Below are 20490 nucleotides of genomic sequence, written 5' to 3' on the forward strand. Positions count from 1 at the left end.
AGTACTTTATACATTTTCTAAGTACTAAAGTGTCCTCACAACACATTTTAGTTCATGTGACCCTTCAACATTTTTACTCAAATAAGTCCCATCTTTAAGTTGCATACAACCTTAAATCTGGTATTTTTGAACTTTTAAGAGCCTGAGTTTGTGGTTTAAGATACTTTATCATGTAGATTTAGTGTGTGTTCTGATGTTTTAAAAAGACAAATTGACACGCATTCCCTCACAATGATATCCGTATAGGTCGTTGACAAGGTGAGAACTTTCACAGCTCTTGAGTCACTTCAGTTATTGGAGTGACTGAAAGCAAATAAACAGCCGTCTTCTGTGTACCTGCTTCAGAGGCAAATAGGACACTTTGCAAATATTTCCCAGATATTTGCTGGTCACAGAGGAGTAGTGAGATTTGGGAATCTTAAATTTCTTTCTATGCTCTGAGCTGTTTACAGTCCGATACCTTTGCCTACTTTTTCATAGCCTTGACCTGCTTCCGAATTTTGAACTGCCCCATCCAACTCTAGGTTAGGGTCACCAGTCTGCAGCACCTGTGTCACAAGTAGCATAAGCAGCCTCCCTGTGGCACATGGTGGATCAGTGAGGGGACAGATAAGACAGCAGCAAATAGGGCAGGCGGCAGAAACCAGTGCAACAGATTAGACAGGGGAAGGGGATTTGAGTGGGATGCCTGCCAAAGAAGTTGGCCCTTACTGATCTAACTAGTCCTACTCTCTCTTGCTTTTCTCAGTTTCTTTGCCCAGTAGATTTTTGTTTCACTCCATCCAGACTTCCTTGCATAGTCACTCCGTCCTTTCTCAGCTCCTCACTTGATCTGCCTCCTACCCTCTTTCCCCACTACTTTACTTCCTTCCTTTACCCTTCCTTAGGACTTCTCAATCCCAATTTCCTTCTTTTTTTTTTTTTTTTAATTGGTTCTTTATTCCAGTCTTCTACCCTTGCTTCTGCAATGCCTAGGTCTTTATTTGGCTAGAGCTGCTTTTTCCAAACTTCTGTTTAGGTCCAGCAAGGCAGGGTGGGACATCATCAAGAGGGAAGTGAGTGGCTTCCTGCTCTTGGTCTGAACCCCAAGTTAAAGCTTTTTGTCTGTAAAAAGAGCTTTTGAGGAATCATTACAGATCAACCACAGTTTTTCAGAACTTACTACTAGGCCAAATTTGGCAGTGTTTTCAGAGGGATGAAAAGGCATGTCCCTGATATACAGGCCACCTTTTACTAAAGGTGAAGTTCCTGCTACTTACAGCCTTTTAAACAGGTTGTCAGAATTTTAACCTTTTGCTTTTGCTGCTTCCTGTAAAACAGCTTAATTATTTCCAGTTAAAATGCTCCAAGAATGAACCTGAGGCAAATATATTCAGAAAATTTCAGTCCAAATATTAGATGTTTCTTGAATTTAAAAGCAACTGAAAACGATCTGTAAATGGGAAGTGAATAAGTGGTTCCACCTGCTCTGTCTATCTGCAGCACATCACCCAGTAGGTTTTTTGCATGATGTAGTCTCAACTTTATAGTCTAATTTAGATTTTTTTTATAGCATTTTGGAAATTCTTGTGTTGCCATCTGGGCCACAGTATGAAGTGGTGGTAAAAGGTGAGGTGGAAATCATGAGAAACAAGACTTTGGCAACAGCTCCTTCTTGCTCAGACATCCCACCTATTCTCTCCAACAAGCAGTTTGTGGCATGGGGAGGGGTTGCACTTGGACGAGCAGAGTAAGTACCAGTATTACAGTCCTTCATATCTTTGTCCTGTTTAGAATATTTGCCCTACGCTTGTTTTGTTAATGCAGTTGTACAATGCTTGTATTTAGACTTGCAATTTGAATTTAAATGTAAGGTAGACATGGCCCAAAATATACAAGTGATAATGGAGAGTGAATATGCTAAAATTGTAATTTTTATCATACGCTAGAGCATGTGCAGGATGCTTCTTCAGCCTACAACATCACTTGTAGGATGTAGCACAAATCTATGAAAAAAAAAATCAAATTACATGGATATGTTAGCTGCTTAGTAGGCTGAAGCAGGCCTTAAGAAATTTACACCAACTTGATTTTAATTAAAAGTTTATTTGAATTGGTTGGTTCACTCTCTCGTCTAGTGCATGTAATGTATTTAATTTGGTTTTTCCTAAACGAATTCCTTAGCAACTAAAAATTTCTGTCTTAAAAATAAAATATAATGTACATTTTGGGTGTGTGTGTGATTGTGGGTGGGTATTTATGTGCGTGTGTGTACACACACAGGCATACACTTCAGATTTGGCACTGAATGAAGCTATGTTTAAAGCTGGAGTGGTTTTGCTGCTTTTGTATCGTTCCTGGCTTGTCCAGACAATTAGCAATTGGAATGTAACAGCTGCTGCCCTTTTGAAATGACTCCAAATGTATTGGTATGTGTATCCATAGCCTAAGTCCCTCTTGCTCATTCATCAGTCTTGATAAAGTTTATTAATTAAGGTCATATGTTAAAATGATAGTATGTAATTCTGAGAAGTCTGTTTTACTGGCAGAATTAATCTTTTGAGAATTTAGCTTAAGTGTTCAGATTTCAAATTAGCAACATCAAGTTAAGTGATAGCTAGTCTTCATTGTACCAGAAGTAGTTTTTTGTACAAGTATTTTTCTTTTCTGTTACTACACAAAAGATCAGGATAAATAGGGCCTGAGGGCACTGCATTTAAGACCTTAATTCCAGAGTTTTTAGGTTCTGTAATGGTAAGTATTTTTCAAAATCTGCGATTTCCTACTTTCTACCTTCCACCCACTGGTTTCTCCCAAAAATTGACCATTCTTTGCCATGAATAAAATGGATATTTAAGTTGATAGATTGCTATATAGATAATTAAACAATCTTAAATGCTTTTCAGTCTACAGAAATTAACTCTAAGAAATAATTCTCCATCTACATCTCAGCATCTACGATTGTTGATAAGTGGTCAGGATCAAGACTGCTTTCAGGTTAGATTGACAAATTCTATTTAATGTTGTTCAGAGAATCTGTAAAATTGATGCCTTTATTTTAGTAAATGTTAATGTATTTATCTGCCTAAAATAGTGTCCTTTCAGATTTTAATCTAAAAGTGCTTTTGTTACATAAGTCTTAAATATGGAGATCAGATATTGGGTACAGTGCAAACAGTAAAATTTCAAAACTCATAGTAAAGGAATAGACAGATGATCAGTGTGCATTTCAGAAGGTTTAGTCCTTTGAAACTAGGCACTGCCTGTTTCACTGAGAACAGTAAAAACTAGTTTCTGCCAGTTGTTTGTGACAGTAACCTCAAAACTATTTTTTCACCCTGACTTTGAAATAGTGGTAAATTTCATAAAATTGAGTTGAATGAACTGAATCAAGATTATTAGTGGTGTATTTGATTTTATTAGAAGACTTTTTTTGTATTTGTCTTGCATTTATTAACTTGTATTTGTACTTATAGCTGCAAAGTACATTTGGTACAGAAGAGCGGTTGACCAGTACTCGGGAACTCAAAATCCGTCCAAAAGAAGATGCTAATATTTACTTGATGTTTGCACCTAGTCGTGTAACGTACATGTTGGCAAAGCTTGAAATCAAACAGCTGGGGATTCAGTCACAACCAGGGTTTAAGTTTAGTGTAAGTTCTGATTTTGATTTTTAAATATTTACTTAAACTAGAGCTGTCTAGCTTTTCAGCATTAAAAGATTACTTGTCCTAAAGGAAAAGAGAAATAGATTTTTTGCTTTCTGTCATGTTTAAATTTTTTAAATTTATTTGACTTCTATGCCACCCTCCTCAAAAAGGCTCAGGGTGGCTTACAATAACAAAGACGTAAAAATAGAAAAAATAATAAGCCAATAATAAATCAGTTCTCCAAGGAATACTCAGAGCTTAGCCCACCTGTTAAAAGCCTGCTCAAATAAGTTCTTATACTGTTTCTGAAAGATAGCCAAAGCTCGCACTTTGATGGCCCTCAAGGAGGCCAAGTCCTGCAGCTGAGGAGCAAAACTGAGAATAATTTACAAAAGATTTTGGTCAAGTGAATTTGTTGTGCAAATGATACTTACAGGAGTTTGTTCTTGATGCCCTAGAGATTATAAGGGACTGCCTTCTGCTCCATTAGATTTGTAGGACTCTGGCTAGTTATGACTTTATAGATTAAGACCAGCATATATTGAATTGTGACCTGAAAGCTACTGGGAGGTGGTCCATTCTGATCCCTATATTTGGGGTCCGGAAGGATTTTACCTCATGGTTAGATTGATATGGACTGTCAGGGATTTTGGCTTCCTCTGTAGCGGGGGGCATGGCCCTCTACCTGAGATCTCTTGAGCATGTATTAACAACCTTTTACAGAAGCAAGATGTTGGCTGCTATGCTCCCCTTGTTTTATCTGTGTGGCAGGTTAGTGTTATGTCATGGCTGACCGTAGTTTTACTAAGAGTTAGATTATGAATTTGCATAGGATGGTTTGGATCAGGATGATGCTAAGGCAGGGGGTTGAATTAGATGACCTCTGGAAATTCCTTAACGCTCTACTTACCTATGATTTTTGTCAGGCTGAATCCTATCAGTAATGTGTATCCCTATTTCTCCTTCCTTCCCCCAAGTCGTCAAGTCTGCTCCCCACCATCACCCTCTCTTGTCTATATTCATCTTCAATTGGATCACCCACATCCAGTCTCCAACTGTAGGCAGGCATTGGGTAAAGACAGAGACTACAGAGCCTGGGTTGCATGAGAAGGAGAGAAAGCTGGGTGTCATCAGCATACTTGTGGCACTTCAGATCTTCACACAGTATTGCCCAGGGGTCACAGATGCACATTGAATTGGTAGTGACAAGATGGAACCCTCAGGGACCCCGTAGGAAAGGTCCTGAGGGGCGGATGAGCACTTGCCAATCACTACCCACTAGGAAAGAGTGGGATCAGTTGTGAATGCTCACAAGGTCACTTAAACATTATCTACACTTCATGGTCAATTGAAATGATAAAAGGCCTAATATAGTGATTCTCAACTGCGGTGCTTGGGCATCCTGTGGTGCCCTGAGATCCTTTTAGGGATGCCACAAAATGTTTACACTGTTAGGCGTGCAAACATTCAGAAGATAAACCCAGAGATTTTCTGACCTGTTGTAGTCTTTTTGAGTTCTTTGCAGCAGAAGAATTGCTCTGTTGTTTTTTCTTGGTCAAAAAAATAAGTGAAAAGTCAGGTGGCATTTTCTGAGGGATTCCTTGAGTCTATTGTTAGGGTACCTTGAGGCTAACAGGACAGACCCACTGATAGAATAGCATCAGCAGGTTGCAATTTTCTTCTGCACATCTCCAGGCAAAGTTAATTGACCAAGGCCACAAGCTCCTTCTCTGTACTCTATCCAGAACAAAAGCCAGACAGGCTTCCTGGAACTGGATGGTACCCAGATACACTTGGTCAGGCAGCCAATGATTCAATAACCTTCCCAAAGAGGGGAAATTGGATATAGGGTGGTAGCGGCTGGGGAATCAATCTCAAGATATTTGTTTTTTCAGTAGGCACTGGACAGTTGCAGACTTTGTCTAGTATCCTATCCCTTCACAGGGAGGCATTGACCAACCTCTGTTATTAAGATTCCCAGTATCCTCTGGCTGGCTTTTTACAAGCCAGGACAAGCACAGGTCTAGTTCACAACTGGGAGGTGTTTGAACCCTAGACTTTCTTTTCCTGTTGGTAGGCTGGCTAAGTAAGTGTTAATGGGATGTTAAGGAGTGTGAGGGTGTGGGCAGACATTCTAAGGTGCCTTCAACACCTTTGAAGCTCTTCAGAGGGCAAGCAGCCAGATGGACATGCCCTTTGAAACGCTCCAAAAATAACCATGTAGAAAACTACCATCTGGAAGTGCTTCCTGTTACATATATGCATTCTACAGGGTGCAGTAGGGGAGAGCTTGGTTCTTCAGTGTCCCATAGTGCTTTGCTTCCATTCCCCCTTCTCCCCCATGAAGGGAGGGTGGGGATGAGTGGGTCAGACGGTCAGCAACCACTCCCCTTTACTCTCTTGAGGCCTCCCCACTACCCCCATAACTGGGAGACTAGAGTCCCTGTACCTATCATAGTCTCTGGAACAGTGGATGTAGAGCACACAAGAGAATGCTTGCTGACAGTTGGCTCTGCAACAAGGCAACTGTCTTTTTGAAGTGTTTCAAACGTTGAGTCTGTCCCTACCCAGAATAAACAGATATTTATTTTAATCATCTGACATGGTCTCTTTTCAGTTTACCAGATATAAAGCATGTTCAGTTTAGGCTTTTGCATTTTTAATTAATGTGCATTATCTGCATAAAAATATTTCAGAAGAGACTTAACATTAAAGTGAATGTACATCTTTATTTTCAGATACCTTTGTGTGGATACGGAGGAACAAGCAATGTAATTTTGGAAGATGTCAGAAAAGTATCAGATTGTTACGTGATAAAACTGAACGGATTATTGCCTGGCAAATTAAAAAAGGTTTCTTTTCGCGTAAGAAATACAGGTTCTCGAGCTGCTTATGTTAGAACACTGTGCTTTTCGGATCTGAAGACTAGAGCCCTTATGGATCTAAAAACGATAAGTGTATTTCCTGAGAAGTTTGTACTTAAGGAAAAAACACAAGAGGTAAGTGCACACAATTTCACAGGAGTTCTGCTAATTTAAACAAAGTTGGTATCTTCAGCTAGTGTATGTGATCTGTAAAAATGCATGCAAGTTCTTCAATTGAATTTTGTAAATTCTGAATCAAGTTACAAAATTCAGAATGTTAACATCACTGTGGTGATTTTTATACAATTTTGGAGAAACTAAGAAGTGAAACTTTCTTTCAAACAGGTAGTTACAATAACATGGAATCCTGTTGAATGGGAAGAAATATTTAATAAAACAGGTACATCATTGTTAGCTACAATATGTCTTTTCTGTGGAGATGAAGTTTCCAGACAACAGTATCACAGGTAAAATTTAATTTATTTCTCAGAAATAGACATTCTTATTAAAAAGAATCCGTGTTGAAAGGAAGGTGTAAAGTAATGCTAGTATGACTCCTACAGTAATTTGTAGATCGTTGTAAGAGAACTGGAAAATAACTTATACTCTCAAATCATGGAGCCTCAGATCTTCTAGCATGTACTAAACGGAAGTGATCATAGTATCAGAAGACATTCAACTTCCTTAATAAATGTAAATATATATATAGAGAGAGAGCAAGAGCCTGAGGGGAAGTATGTAGAAGTGTGTTGGGTTTGGGGTTTTTTTGTGAAATGCCTTCAGGGGGAGATCTTTTCCCTTTTCCCCCCATAAGCATATAAAGCAGCAAGAAGTTGTATATTTGCCTGCCTGTGCATTTGTCTTTTATAAGCAAAAATTACTAGGATAATGAAGTTCCTAAACTTGAAAGAAAGTATTCATTAATCAGTTGTACAGACTGTCAAGTAAATTATGAACTGTAATAAAAATGAACCAGCCCCCTCTGCCTTTAATGAACTGACATATAATGAACACATATGGAACTTGATCTAAATTCATGACATTTTGAAGTTGGAAAATAGTAAATGTTAAGAACAATCAGGCAGTTTTACATGTATTCTTAAAAATGATCAGTCAGCTCAAGATTTCATTAAATATGTGCCATCAGTGTAAGTATAGACTTAAGGGAAGTGATCAGGATAGGGTGATCATTTTGCATCATTATACAAGCCCTTTAGAGCTTATGGAATTCACATTGTTCCTCAAAAGAATGACTTGATTCAGAAAACTAACTTTCCTTCATATCAAGTGTTCCAGTTGAGGGACCTGTTATGGGAAGAGGGCAGATGTCTAAAATAGACACTGAATGTGCCAGTTACTAATTAGTTACTAGTGTATTAGGTATACCAGCTCTACATAAATTTGGGAAAGCAACAGATTAAAGCTAATATTGAGATTTAGTTTTGATAAGGCGGCCTATTAAGTGGCTAGGTAACGGTGAATTTCTAATTCCAGTGACTAACCTGGGTAGAAAGTAACAGCATTTATCGGGATTAAACATGCAGCTCTAAACAAATAAATAAATAATGCTAGATTTCAGTTATTTCTTTCTTTCTTTGGTGCGGGCCCGCCTCTCGCTCGAGTTTGAGCACGCTGTCCTCTGGCGGACGGTGCCCGCCTTTGAGGAGCACTGGGCCCTTGAGGGGGTGCTGTGCCGGATCGAGGCGGGACACCTGATCCTTGTACTGTGATGCCACCGGCTGCTCAAGCCGCACAGACGCGTCAAGCGGGCCGAGGCCCTGGACTTTTGCTCATGCGGGTCGACCCCGGAGGCCTCCATGGGTGTCTCTGCTGGCAAAACTATAAATACTGTAAATAGTCCTAATATTCGTTGTGTTGTTTTTTTTTGTCTAGAGAGTGTACGGGCAGGCCTTGCAGGCCATGAGCCCAGGCCTTGTCCATGAGGCCCAGAGCTTCGGGCGTACTTGTACATGGTCTTTACTGGCTCCGAGTCATCACCCTCCGGGGAATAAAGGTCTCTTAAAAGTCTGTCTGTCTGTCTGTCTGTCTGTCTGTCTGTCTGTCTGTCTGTCTGTCTGTCTGTCTCTGTCGACTCTTTGCTTGTCGGGAGAAGTAACGACCCTGGGGCCGGCAGCATGCGTGAGTGCATCTCCATCCACGTGGGCCAGGCTGGCGTCCAGATCGGCAATGCCTGCTGGGAGCTGTACTGCCTGGAGCATGGCATCCAGCCTGATGGGCAGATGCCCAGTGACAAGACCATTGGTGGGGGTGACGACTCCTTCAACACCTTCTTCAGCGAGACTGGAGCCGGCAAGCACGTGCCTAGGGCCGTCTTTGTGGACCTGGAGCCCACCGTTATAGATGAAGTGCGCACTGGCACCTACCGCCAGCTCTTCCACCCTGAGCAGCTGATTACAGGCAAGGAGGATGCTGCCAACAACTATGCCCGCGGGCACTACACCATTGGCAAGGAAATCATTGACCTGGTGCTGGACCGCATCCGCAAGCTGGCTGACCAGTGCACCGGGCTCCAGGGCTTCCTGGTCTTCCACAGCTTCGGGGGAGGCACCGGCTCCGGCTTCACCTCCCTGCTGATGGAGCGCCTGTCTGTGGACTACGGCAAGAAGTCCAAGCTGGAGTTCTCCATCTACCCGGCCCCGCAGGTTTCCACAGCTGTGGTGGAGCCCTACAACTCCATCCTGACCACCCACACCACGCTGGAGCACTCGGACTGCGCCTTTATGGTGGACAACGAGGCCATCTACGACATCTGCCGCCGCAACCTGGACATCGAGCGCCCCACCTACACCAACCTGAACCGCCTCATTAGCCAGATCGTGTCATCCATCACCGCCTCGCTGCGCTTTGACGGGGCCCTCAATGTGGACCTGACGGAGTTCCAGACCAACCTGGTGCCCTACCCCCGCATCCACTTCCCCCTGGCCACCTACGCCCCTGTCATCTCTGCCGAGAAGGCCTACCACGAGCAGCTGTCTGTAGCCGAGATCACCAACGCTTGCTTCGAGCCAGCCAACCAGATGGTGAAATGCGACCCCCGCCACGGCAAGTACATGGCCTGCTGCCTGCTGTACCGTGGCGATGTGGTGCCCAAGGATGTCAACGCTGCCATTGCCACCATCAAGACCAAGCGCAGCATCCAGTTTGTGGACTGGTGCCCAACTGGGTTCAAGGTGGGCATCAACTACCAGCCCCCGACAGTGGTGCCTGGTGGTGACCTGGCCAAGGTGCAGCGTGCTGTGTGCATGCTGAGCAACACCACGGCCATCGCTGAGGCCTGGGCACGCCTGGACCACAAGTTCGACCTGATGTACGCTAAGCACGCGTTTGTGCACTGGTACGTGGGCGAGGGCATGGAGGAGGGGGAGTTCTCAGAGGCACGCGAGGACATGGCTGCCCTGGAGAAGGATTACGAGGAGGTGGGGGTGGATTCAGTGGAAGGGGGAGGAATAGATCAGTCCCTAGATCTCTGCGGCGCACCCCACTTCCAGAGTCTTAGCTTATGACACTAGCTTGCTTGTTCCTGGGGGGAGGCGCTGTGTAGTGCTGCGCTGGCCCGCTGCAGCGCACAAGGGGCGCGGCACGCTGACTAGGTCGTCTCACTGTTCCAGTGTGATCATGTTGGTTTCCATGTGTCTGTATCCTCATGTCTGTGAATAAATGGCTTAAAAAATCAAAAAAATCTTTCTTTCTTTCTTTCTTTCTTTCTTTCTTTCTTTCTTTCTTTCTTTCTTTCTTTCTTTCTTTCTTTCTTTCTTTCTTTCTTTCTTTCTTTCTTTCTTTCTTTCTTTCTTTCTTTCTTTCTTTCTTTCTTTCTTTCTTTCTTTCTTTCGCTTCGGCAGCACATATACTAAAATTGGAACGATACAGAGAAGATTAGCATGGCCCCTGCGCAAGGATGACACGCAAATTCGTGAAGCGTTCCATATTTTTTGGGGGTGCTGGACGAGGACATTTTCCACGCCTTCCTTGACTGCCCCCGGCTGCAGCCTCTCTTTGCCGCCCTGGGCGCACTGCTTCGGGTACTGGGCCGAGACCTCTCCGAAGACGCTTACGTCCACTCCTTTCCATACCGGGCGGCCGAGCGGGCCACGGTCAGCCTGGCCAACTTCCTGCTGGGCCAGGCCAAGATGGCCACCCTGAAGAGCCGGCGAAACCAGCTCAGCGGCACCGGGATGGTCGACGCCCTGCAGCTCTTCCGCCTGCTGGTGCGGGCCCGCCTCTCGCTCGAGTTTGAGCACGCTGTCCTCCGGCGGACGGTGCCCGCCTTTGAGGAGCGCTGGGCCCTCGAGGGGGTGCTGTGCCGGGTCGAGGCGGGACGCCTGATCCTCGCTCTGTGATGCCACCGGCTGCTCAAGCCGCAGAGACGCGTCGAGCGGGCCGAGGCCCTGGACTTTTGCTCGTGCGAGTCGACCCCGGAGGCCTCCATGGGTGTCCCTGCTGGCAGAACTGTAAATACTGTAAATAGTCCTTATGTTCGTTGTGTTGGTGGTTTTTTTTTTGTCTAGCGTGTACGGGCAGGCCTTGCAGGCCACGAGCCCAGGCCTTGTACATGAGGCCCAGAGCTTCGGGCGTCCTTGTACATGCTTTTGACTGGCTCCGAGTCATCACCCTCCGGGGAATAAAGGTCTCTTAAAAGTCAAAAGTCTTTCTTTCTTAAATCGGGGCTATTTTAAATGATTTAGAACTACTCCATAAGTAGGGCCTGGTTTAAATCGTGGCCCAGCTCACGGCATGGTGTTACCTTTCATCTTGGAGTCCGCCCCACCACGTGCCCCACCTCTTCCCCATTGATGATTTGAGGAGGGGCCCTATTGGTTTCGCAGTTTGTTCCTGGTGGCTGGAAAGTGAAAACTGTGGTTTTAAATCTGGCATATTTAAAATGGTGGCTTTTGCGTCCTGGCCATCAGGAACAAGTGGTGAGTGGCAGGGTCCTTCTGAGGGAGTGTGCAGGGGAACTCCCAAGATTGAAGGAGCCACTGCTCTGCAAGTTAGGCCTGCAATTTTAAACCAGGCCCTAACCATAAGCATTGTTTTGAGGCGAGAATTTGTAGATTCTCCTCTTGTGTGACAGTTTGCTGCCAACTGTCTGCAAGAGTCTTTTTGTTTTTCTGGGGGTTTTTTGTGCTGACAAGGATGAAAAAATAGAAAACAATCATATTCAAAGGTCATAACCTATATGAGTGGTAACTAGAACTCCAGGGGATTTATTCAGTTTCAGGATACTGGAGCATGGTGAAGAAGATTTAGTTGGCTTGTTAGCCAACAAGCAATACTTTATTTTTCTTTACTTGAAAATGGTGACCTCCATCTTTTTTTCCAGATCTTGGGGGCTCAGACAGTAAACAAGTTTTTCCTTATGTCCATGCCCTAGCTGACTTCCTGTCCCTGGGGCAGGGGACTGGGCTCGATCTTCCGAGGTCCCTTCCAGCCCTAGTGTCTGTTTATGAAATCTTGTCTGTCATTTTGAAAGGCTTTTTCAGGGCTTAATTGGTAAAATGAGAATAAGGTGCTGCTTTTTCTTCTAAAACGACCTATGTGGGTTTGGTTTAATGTTCCTGTATGTGAGATAGTGGGATCGTGGTCCAAAGGTGTAGTTCTTAGGGTGGAAATAGACTGTGAGCAATGTTTCGCTTAATGAGGTGGATCAGCTGTGCCAGGACAGCTTCATTTCAGTTATTTTTGCATCCAAAATAAACCAGTAAGTAGGTTCATTTTTGTTCTGATATATTTGAGGTAAGTAATCAGTCCACAGACCGTGCTGTAGTCATGTTATAAAAGTTTTTGCTAATATTGATTTAACTTTTCAATGTCATAACTGAAATCATAAAGCACCAGTCATATGCTTAGTAGTGTGCATCAAGGTTACAGTTACTGTTGTACAAGGCTGTGTATTAACTTTTACTATGTATTTTGTTTGAGTGTAAGAGTTGATGGCTTGATTCTGAATAATATTTTACTTCAATTTGGGTCAAAGATGCACATGTCGCTCATTGTCCCACCGTTGATTCTGTGAGACAATGGGCGACATGTTCTCTCATGGTTGGAGGTGCCTGGTCTTATGCACTCCAGGTATTCCCACACAGGATTGGGCCCTTTAAGCCTTAGGAGCACTTGCCTGTAGCTCCTTTAGCTTAGAGTAAAATGTTCACTTCCTGAAACTAACAGTTCAGGATTTTAATTTTCCTATAAAGACCTATGGTTAATAAGTAGGTTGACTGACTTGAAAGTGACTTCAAGGGAATGTATTTGATGTCGGACGTGAAAGGTTAAACAATTAGCATACTGGTCAAAGGGCTCTGGGAGCGGCTCCCAGCAGCAGCTGTCTGAGCTGCTGTGTTATCAGTTAATTATTTAACTGATATAATTAGAGATGGTTAAATTTAATGTTGTTTTAAACAATATTTAGATCCCCACTTCAATGCGTTTAAGTGTTACTTAAGAAACTGAACTAAATCAGTTGTGTTTTATGGCTACAGTGGTTTCAAATGATGAACTGCTATTAGAAAGCATCTTTAAAGAAGGGAAATATGACCAGTCAAATGATGTGATAGTGTTGAATCCATCTTACATTTTGTGAAACTCCCTTTTTAGAAATCTTGGGTAGTGTTAACATTTTAAGTGAGTTTCTCATTTAAAAGTGAGTTTCTAAATTCCTGAAGAACAGTTTGTAGTAACCACACATAGCCACTTACGTTTTCATCTCTCTGGAAGGGTCAACTTCTTATTCTGTTGCTATTTTTACATGGTAGTCTATAGAGGTGCACTGATGCATTGGCCGCATATCAGATTGGCACTGATTATAAGGACAATTGACAATAATGGCAATCAGCTTTTTTTTGGCTGATGTGACTGATAATGTCTCCAATAACTGCCCTGTGTATGCACTGGGAGCGGGGTGACAGCTTCCGCTGCTGCATACACCCCAGGAAGGCATGGGGGTGCGGTGCCCCCAGATTTGTGCACAGGGCAAGGTCAGGCTGCTGCTGTGGAGTGGGGCCGGGGTGGCGCCAGGCTCTTCTGGCAGGGGGTTTGGGCTAGGGCTGTGCTCAGCGGGTGGTGGTGGCAGTGCTGGGAGGGTGGCTACGATTAATTTTGGGTTGGCTGCAACCCCCCCACCCCCCCCATAACTCCTCTCTCAGTGGTGCCGTCCAGCCCAGCAGAGCTCGGTGCAGTTCTGGCCACAGCGGCAGCCTGCCTTTGCCCCATGTGCAGATCTGGGAGCACATGTCCCCCGTGCCCTCCTGACAACACGGTGCTGTAGCAATGAGCTATGGCACCATAGCATCTCATGTAGACATGCCCTGCAAGTTTGATAAGCAAGGAAATTGTGGAATTTTACTCATCTGGTTGAAGTGAGTGAAAGGAATTTCTAGTTAAATTTATAAGAAAGACTGTCTCAGTTCATTAGTTCTGCCATTATGGAGAAGATTTCTTGAATTTTTTCATCAGAGAGCAATGAACACATTGATTTGATGTATTTAGTGAACATTATGAAAGCTGGCATGGTGGTGGGCATTCTTCCTAAAGGGTGCAATTTTACTGCAGGTGATTTAAACTGAAATTGATTGGAGTCCTAAGGAGGTTTTTTTTTTCTATCTCCTAACAGAGCTATACTATGTAAACCTGAAGCAGCAAAACAAATACTCCCTGAACACAGTGTGCTGAGAAATGTTAAATTTGATGAAGAATTTAGAGGGGAGCAGCTAGTGGCTGAAGGTAATCCTGTAACTGCTTAAAAGAATTAATTCCTGAAAAAGTATTTCCTAGCCTGGACTCGACTCTTCTGTGCAACTCTTGCTAAATATAGATGAGAAAATACCAGTTGACACAAAATACATTGATTCTTTCTCACTCTCTGCTCAGACAACCTTGTTTCTTGTCTGTCTAATGTCATGGTTTGTTAAATAAACTGTGCAAGATGTCTGTGGCAATTATACTGTGTGTGTACCAGTTGAGACACAATAGGGCCCTGTGTTGGTTGCCCCCTACTTCCTCTGGCATTATGCATGTTACATTTTTTCAAGAGTTTCTTCCTACCTGTCATTGCTGCTTGAAAAAATAAAGAGCAACATTATTTTATTTAAATTGTTTCAGCTTACAAAAGATGTAATTATAATTTTTCTTTAAGAAATTAAGGTCTGCAATATAGCTTTTTAAGGACTGTTGTTATAATTAAAAAAGATTTTGGGGATAAATATGTCTGTATTAAATAGTTCCTTTTCTTTCATTCCTTTATATCATGATCAAGGAACTTTGATATTGATTTTCAAGAACACTTGCATTCTATGGAAGATTCCTTTTTGTTACATGGTGAAAACCCTCAAAATCTTTGTGCATCCGAAAAACTTCAGATTGAATGATAAAAACCATGCATGTTCAGTAAACATTCCTAATTAAGTGTTACTTGAGTATAAAAAGAGATTTACCATATTTATCCTAATCCAGGACAACCCTTCCACCAGTAATTAGATTCTGTACATGGAAAATTTATGCATTTTGTTATACTTTTCCATGTATATAATCTAATTGTTGGAGAATCATTCAAATTAGTGCCTCCCCTACTGCTGCAGGTGGGGAGCAGGTGATGTAGGGAGGCCCCCTGCTCTGGATTCCCCCCCCCCCCTTCCCTGCAGCACCCCCTTCCCCACCAGTTACCCTTGCTCTAGTACTTACAGGTTCTTTCTCTGCTCCAGCCTGGGGCAAAGAGCATGGCCCCACTCTGGCCCCAAAGCATAGGCATAGAGCTGGCAGGGCTTCTTTCAAGACAGCTTGAAATAAATTCTATTTTCCACCTCTCCCTCCCACAAAAGCTGCTAGGATGAGTGAGATGCTCTAAATGGAGGTTGTGATTGATGCTAACATTTTAAAATTTAGCTACTTTACAGCACTTTTTTGTCCCAAAGGATTCTGAAATACTTCATGAATTGCATACATAATGCTTTGTTGAAATGAACCTACTTCTGAGATAAAGGTTGGCAATTTGCCTACATATGTGCATTTGACCAGAATGTGCTTGCACAGTATACTATGGAAAATACTCTTATGGATAATATTTCCCACCTGGAATATGCCCATGCATTTGTGTAAAAATTATTTCTTCTTTGTGAGTGGGAAGATAACGCTAAACACGTGAACCATGTAAGAGTATTCAGTGCACTGATATTTTTAAATCAATATTTTGATATTGTGTATCAAGTTTGCTTTTAAGCTTTGTCATTAGTATGTCTCCTAAAGTTTAATATCAATAATTTAAATGTCACCACCAACTACCCAGTCAATGCTCTCTTCATCAAATAAAAATGGTGAAAGGAGTATGAATAGAAGTCAGATTTCCTAGCAAGACAGGGGATAGAGAAAAGAGAGAGCAGCAAAATAGGGTAGAAATAGCAGTAGTCTAAAGACTAGCGTATTTTTCTGGTTGGGTGTAATACCTATGGCAGATAAGGAACCAAGTGACAGTGTTCAGTTACTACCTCAGAGCCAGATTCTACCCTTGGTCTTGTTTTTTTTCAAGTCTCCTATTCTTTTTTAACTAGGCTAGAAATTCAAATAGAATTTGCATCTTGCAGTCAAGAGTTATTACACGTCTAACTTAAGTATCCCTAAACTGATTGTTTTTTTCTTAGGTGATATAGAACTGGACATGGAAATAATTATTCTTTCTAGCGTCTGCACAACAGAGTCAACAATATATATTGACATGACTAGTTTATCGTAAAAAAGTACATTTCCTGTATTTTTAAGGCACATCTAATACCTTAAAAATACAGGAAATGTACTTTCTTTCGAAATAAAATTAAAAATCCCACAAACATGAGACCATATATGTGCAAACGTGCACACATTTGGGAAAAGTTGCTTTTGAATTTTCAAATTTTTTGCATTTCCTTTTGACGTGTGTGGTCTCATGTTTTGGGGATTTAAAATTTTATTCTTTTAATTTAGAAGTCAGAGGGCACATCTACACATGCTTTTAATGCGCTGTATTTACGGTGCATTTTATGGCGCATTAAGTTTGGTACCTGAAATACCAGGCACTAACTTAATCCGCCGTAACTGGTGTTACTGTGCAGTAGTGCCAGCGCCCATCTTTTACATGACATTAATTGTTCTATGCGTTAGCACTTCACAGTGAATTTCTAATACGCTAATGTGCAGTAGAATGAATCCTACTATGCTTTTAGTATATTGTGTAGACGTGCCCAGGGTCACCCTCCTGGCCATAATAAAGCTCCAGCACTCATAGGAGCTTGAATGTTTTTAAGTTCTGTATCTTATTTGCTTCTAAGTATAATTTTTCAGAACTCCATCTCTAGTGATGCCTGTGGAAATGGTTTTGTTTTGTTCATTTTCATATTCTGTTTTTCCTTGTTCTGTGATTGAGCCTAAAATCAGAACAGCATGCAGCACTTTCATAAATGGAGAAAAAATGACATTCTTAATATAGTTTTTTAATCCAAATAGGCAACTGCAGTAGAATAGCTGTGTTCTACGTTTTGTGCTTGTTAACTCGTGCCTGACAGTTGCAAGCAGCCAGACCTATTTAGCTACAGGTTCAGTAATTCAAACTAATAGGCTAGATAATGTCTCATCCAGTTAATTATTAGTTAGTCAAGTGAATCTTTGAATGTTGTAGCCTTTCAATGCATAATTACAATGCTTAAGTTGTTCCTCTTTAGAAATTTTCATTTTAGTACTTCATTTCTTTTTAGCATACGATCTGCATCCAAGGACAAATTACATTAATCTTTTTTATGGAAATATGCGTAAAGTCACTCTTTCTGTTGTTGGAGATTCCACCTTTAACAGGAATTGTCTTCAGCAGTCTCCAGGACACAGGTTGGAGTCAGACAGATAATGTCTGCTTTGAAAATAAAATACTTTAAACATGTACTTTAACTTTCTGTTAACTGTCTTATATTCCTTTTCATATCAGATGCTTAATAAATAGTCTTCCCTCTCCCAAGGTGATGGATTGGTCAAACCTGTCAGTTATGACAATTAGTCACTAAAATTCACTTCTGTTCCTCTGCTGCTCCTTTAATTATGAAATTTTCTGCCAGTATTCTGAAAATGGATGTTCCAAGTTGACAAAATGGGCCTTGTATCTGCATCTTAGCTTGCATTCTGCTAGAATTTAAATTATAAATTTAGAAGTTAATTCTTAAATTCTAAACAAATTTTAAGAAATGTAATCATGCCATCCCACTTGCAACTTATGGATCTTGTCTAATAATTTCTGAGCTGTCAGAGAGCTTGGTCCTGAAGTATTTCCTGTTTAGCTTGATATATCAATGATCTCACAAGGTCCCTTCCAGCCCTAAACTTCCGTGAATATTTCTAGAAGTCAAGGATACAGCCTAGTGACATGTTTAGAAACATGTTTAAGTTCCTAGTAAGGCAGATATGACCAAAAGAACCATAGGAGCATAGTGGCTTAAATAATGTATTCTATTAACCAAATACTGAATCCAGTGTCCATAATTAGAGTGGCATAACTCTCTGGGCCCAAAGGATAATTTTTTTACTTACGTGGCATCCCTATGAAGATGTGAGGAAGTTATCTGACAAAGCTGACTGGATTTTTATGTATGTATGTATGTATTACTTTTTTGTCAGTGATATTCCAGGCACAGCAGTGGGGTAAACCTACTTTCTCTGGGTCCTTGCTTTTAACATCTGCTGTCAGAAATTTATGGTTCTGAGTAGGAATTAAGGTAGAGCAAAGGAAAACTACTTGCAAGTACCATTTATCTGTACTTTTCTCCAACTGTATATTTCTTTTGTAGTGACAGTTGGCATTATGTTAAGCTCTAGAAATCTGAAATTGAAAGAATGTAGTCAGATCAATAGTTTAGTGCTAAACCTAGTTTTGGATAGGAAGACTGCACTTGTTCAAAAACAGCAATTTCAAACTGATGCCAGAGGAGTAATATGGAATTTTGGAGCACCAAGTACTCTTAACTTGTCAGAACTGAAATGCAACCTTCTTAAGTAATACCCATTGCACTCTTTATGTAACTGAATTGCTCACTGACCAAAGTGAGTTAGATATGTAGCTATTGTATCCAATCTTCTATTCAGGGGAACTTTTAAATGAATAAAATAGACTGGTAAATTGAGGGTGCGCATTGGTATCAAATACTGAAAGTAGACAAGTAAGCAAATACATTGTAAAAAGGTTGATTTATATTCAAAGGTAACAAGATTGTTTAAGTCATTGCTTTTGTTTGTTATAAAATTGTTTTTACTGTTTCATATAACTTCTGTTTTCAGACCTGAGAATTCAGAGGGACATATCAACACAACTTTAGATGTTCTTCCAGTTAAAGGACCTCAGGGTCCCTCATTATCTTTAAATACTGATGAACCTCTTCAGAGTCGATTAGCTTCTCAACATGTGTGGGCCATTCAGCCTGAACATTTAATTTTGACATCACCTTCTCTTTGTGAGTATTTTATCCAAATGATCCAAACCTCATAAAATAACCACTTTAGTTAGTGTTCTCAATGAATTCATTTTTAGTTTGGCTTTGATAATTTGCTATATTTACACTGAATTTCAACAACAAATTGTTTGAACTTAAAACAAAAAAAATAAAGGCGTTTTAAAATGAGCTGGAGCATGTCCTTAACCTCCAATGGATTCAGTTTTACTAATTCCTGCTAGCAAAGAGGTACCATAAAGAGTTTAAATCAGTGGTTGCCAACCTTTTTGGTAGGTATGCCACAGAGTAAGCCCCAACTCCTTCTTGAATGCTTCTCTGATTGGTTTTCCCCTGTCCCTCATCTTCCAGAGGCATATCTGATAGTTAGACCCTGAGGCACCAGGATTGCTTGAGTTGCTAGCTGTGGCCATGCAGACCAGAGCAGGGACAAGGTACTGTTGCAGGAGAGGTATCACCACCAAGAGGCAGTAGAGTCAGGGAAGGGTCCTGGAGCTGATGCTCCTCACAGCAGCAAGAGTGGTCCTACTGTAGCTCTGCTCTGTATCTCCATTTTGGTGCCTCCATTTACTAAACATCCAGGGCTCACATGCCACATACAGCAGTTGCTTGTGCCACTTGAGACTAGCAATCCAAGGTTTAAAGTATGTTAGGGAAGTTGAGCAGAAAATATCTTCCAGTGGAATCGGTGTAGCTGTCAGGTTTTGTTGTGTCTTAATTTTTTTTTGTAAAATCTTATCTGTAAAATCTTTTACGGTTTAGCCAAGTAAATATGTTTTGGTTTGTATTGTATAATAGGTGGAACAGCAGAGACTGGACACCTGAAAATTATGAACAAATCAAGTAGGATGTTAAAATTTGAGATGTCTTGGCCAGCTCATTGCCTTACAGTTACTCCTCAGCATGGAATTATTGAGCCTGAGTAAGTCTCTCTTCAGTTTTTGCCACTTCAAAGAGGTTTTTGGAGGCGCTAGTGTAGTCTTATTGGTCAGATGGAAAACTATTAAAAACCTGGTAAAATTGGTTAATTTCTTCCCCCCCATCTCCCCTCTGCTCATGTACATTAAAAGACAGACATGTGTAAGTCCTACCATAGGTATTTTAATATTACTTCTGATTTTTAACAGTTTGGTCATAAATTCAAACAAGATAAGTTTGAAACAAAACTGATATGGTTGACATCAATTGCATTATTTTTATTAAGCAAATGTATACCATAGTGGATTCAGGGGTGGAAATAGCTCTAAAAGCTTTGCTGTGTTAAAAAAGGGTTTACATAATGAGTAAGCAGCTAATTAGGCATGTGAGGAATTAAGTAGCTTGTCTATTAAACATAGAAAAAATGTCTAGAAGAAGACAACTAAGTCAAGATAAAGGACTGCAAGTTGCTACTTCAAAAGCTGTAGCAAGAAGCAGATAACAAATACACCCCTTAGAATTGTCACTTGAGAGCAAATGTACCATCAGCTCCGACTTTTTGCCTGGACAGGGGTGGGTCCAGGGAGGGGTGCAGTGGCACAGTTGCACCCT

General features: G+C 41.5%; 2 protein-coding genes and 1 non-coding gene across 5 annotated transcripts in view; all 3 read left to right on the plus strand.

Moving 5' to 3' along the window:
• CEP192 (centrosomal protein 192) overlaps positions 1-20490 on the plus strand; it is a 104482-nt gene that overhangs the window by 64852 nt on the left and 19140 nt on the right. For all 3 annotated transcript variants that reach the window (XM_014606683.2, XM_019490582.1, XM_019490581.2), the window contains exons 29-37: positions 1553-1729; positions 2886-2976; positions 3456-3632; positions 6368-6628; positions 6839-6960; positions 14121-14230; positions 17227-17353; positions 18791-18963; positions 19759-19882. In XM_014606683.2, coding sequence (XP_014462169.1) covers positions 1553-1729; positions 2886-2976; positions 3456-3632; positions 6368-6628; positions 6839-6960; positions 14121-14230; positions 17227-17353; positions 18791-18963; positions 19759-19882 — 1362 coding nt within the window. The remainder of the gene's footprint in view (positions 1-1552; positions 1730-2885; positions 2977-3455; positions 3633-6367; positions 6629-6838; positions 6961-14120; positions 14231-17226; positions 17354-18790; positions 18964-19758; positions 19883-20490) is intronic.
• LOC132249346 (tubulin alpha-1B chain-like) lies at positions 8578-10193 on the plus strand. The gene has a single exon (XM_059724259.1). It carries the CDS (start codon positions 8629-8631, stop codon positions 10015-10017), a length of 1389 nt encoding a protein of 462 aa, XP_059580242.1. The 5' UTR covers positions 8578-8628; the 3' UTR covers positions 10018-10193.
• Positions 10342-10444, plus strand: LOC132249741 (U6 spliceosomal RNA). The gene has a single exon (XR_009461293.1). It is a non-coding gene; the product is annotated as a U6 spliceosomal RNA (small nuclear RNA).

This window comes from Alligator mississippiensis, chromosome 3 (genome assembly GCF_030867095.1).
Source record: "Alligator mississippiensis isolate rAllMis1 chromosome 3, rAllMis1, whole genome shotgun sequence".
Classification (NCBI taxonomy): domain Eukaryota; kingdom Metazoa; phylum Chordata; order Crocodylia; family Alligatoridae; genus Alligator; species Alligator mississippiensis.

Bases quoted from the DNA above. Each gene is read 5' to 3' on its own strand.
- LOC132249346 (XM_059724259.1), top strand. From the start codon at position 8,629: ATGCGTGAGTGCATCTCCATCCACGTGGGCCAGGCTGGCGTCCAGATC.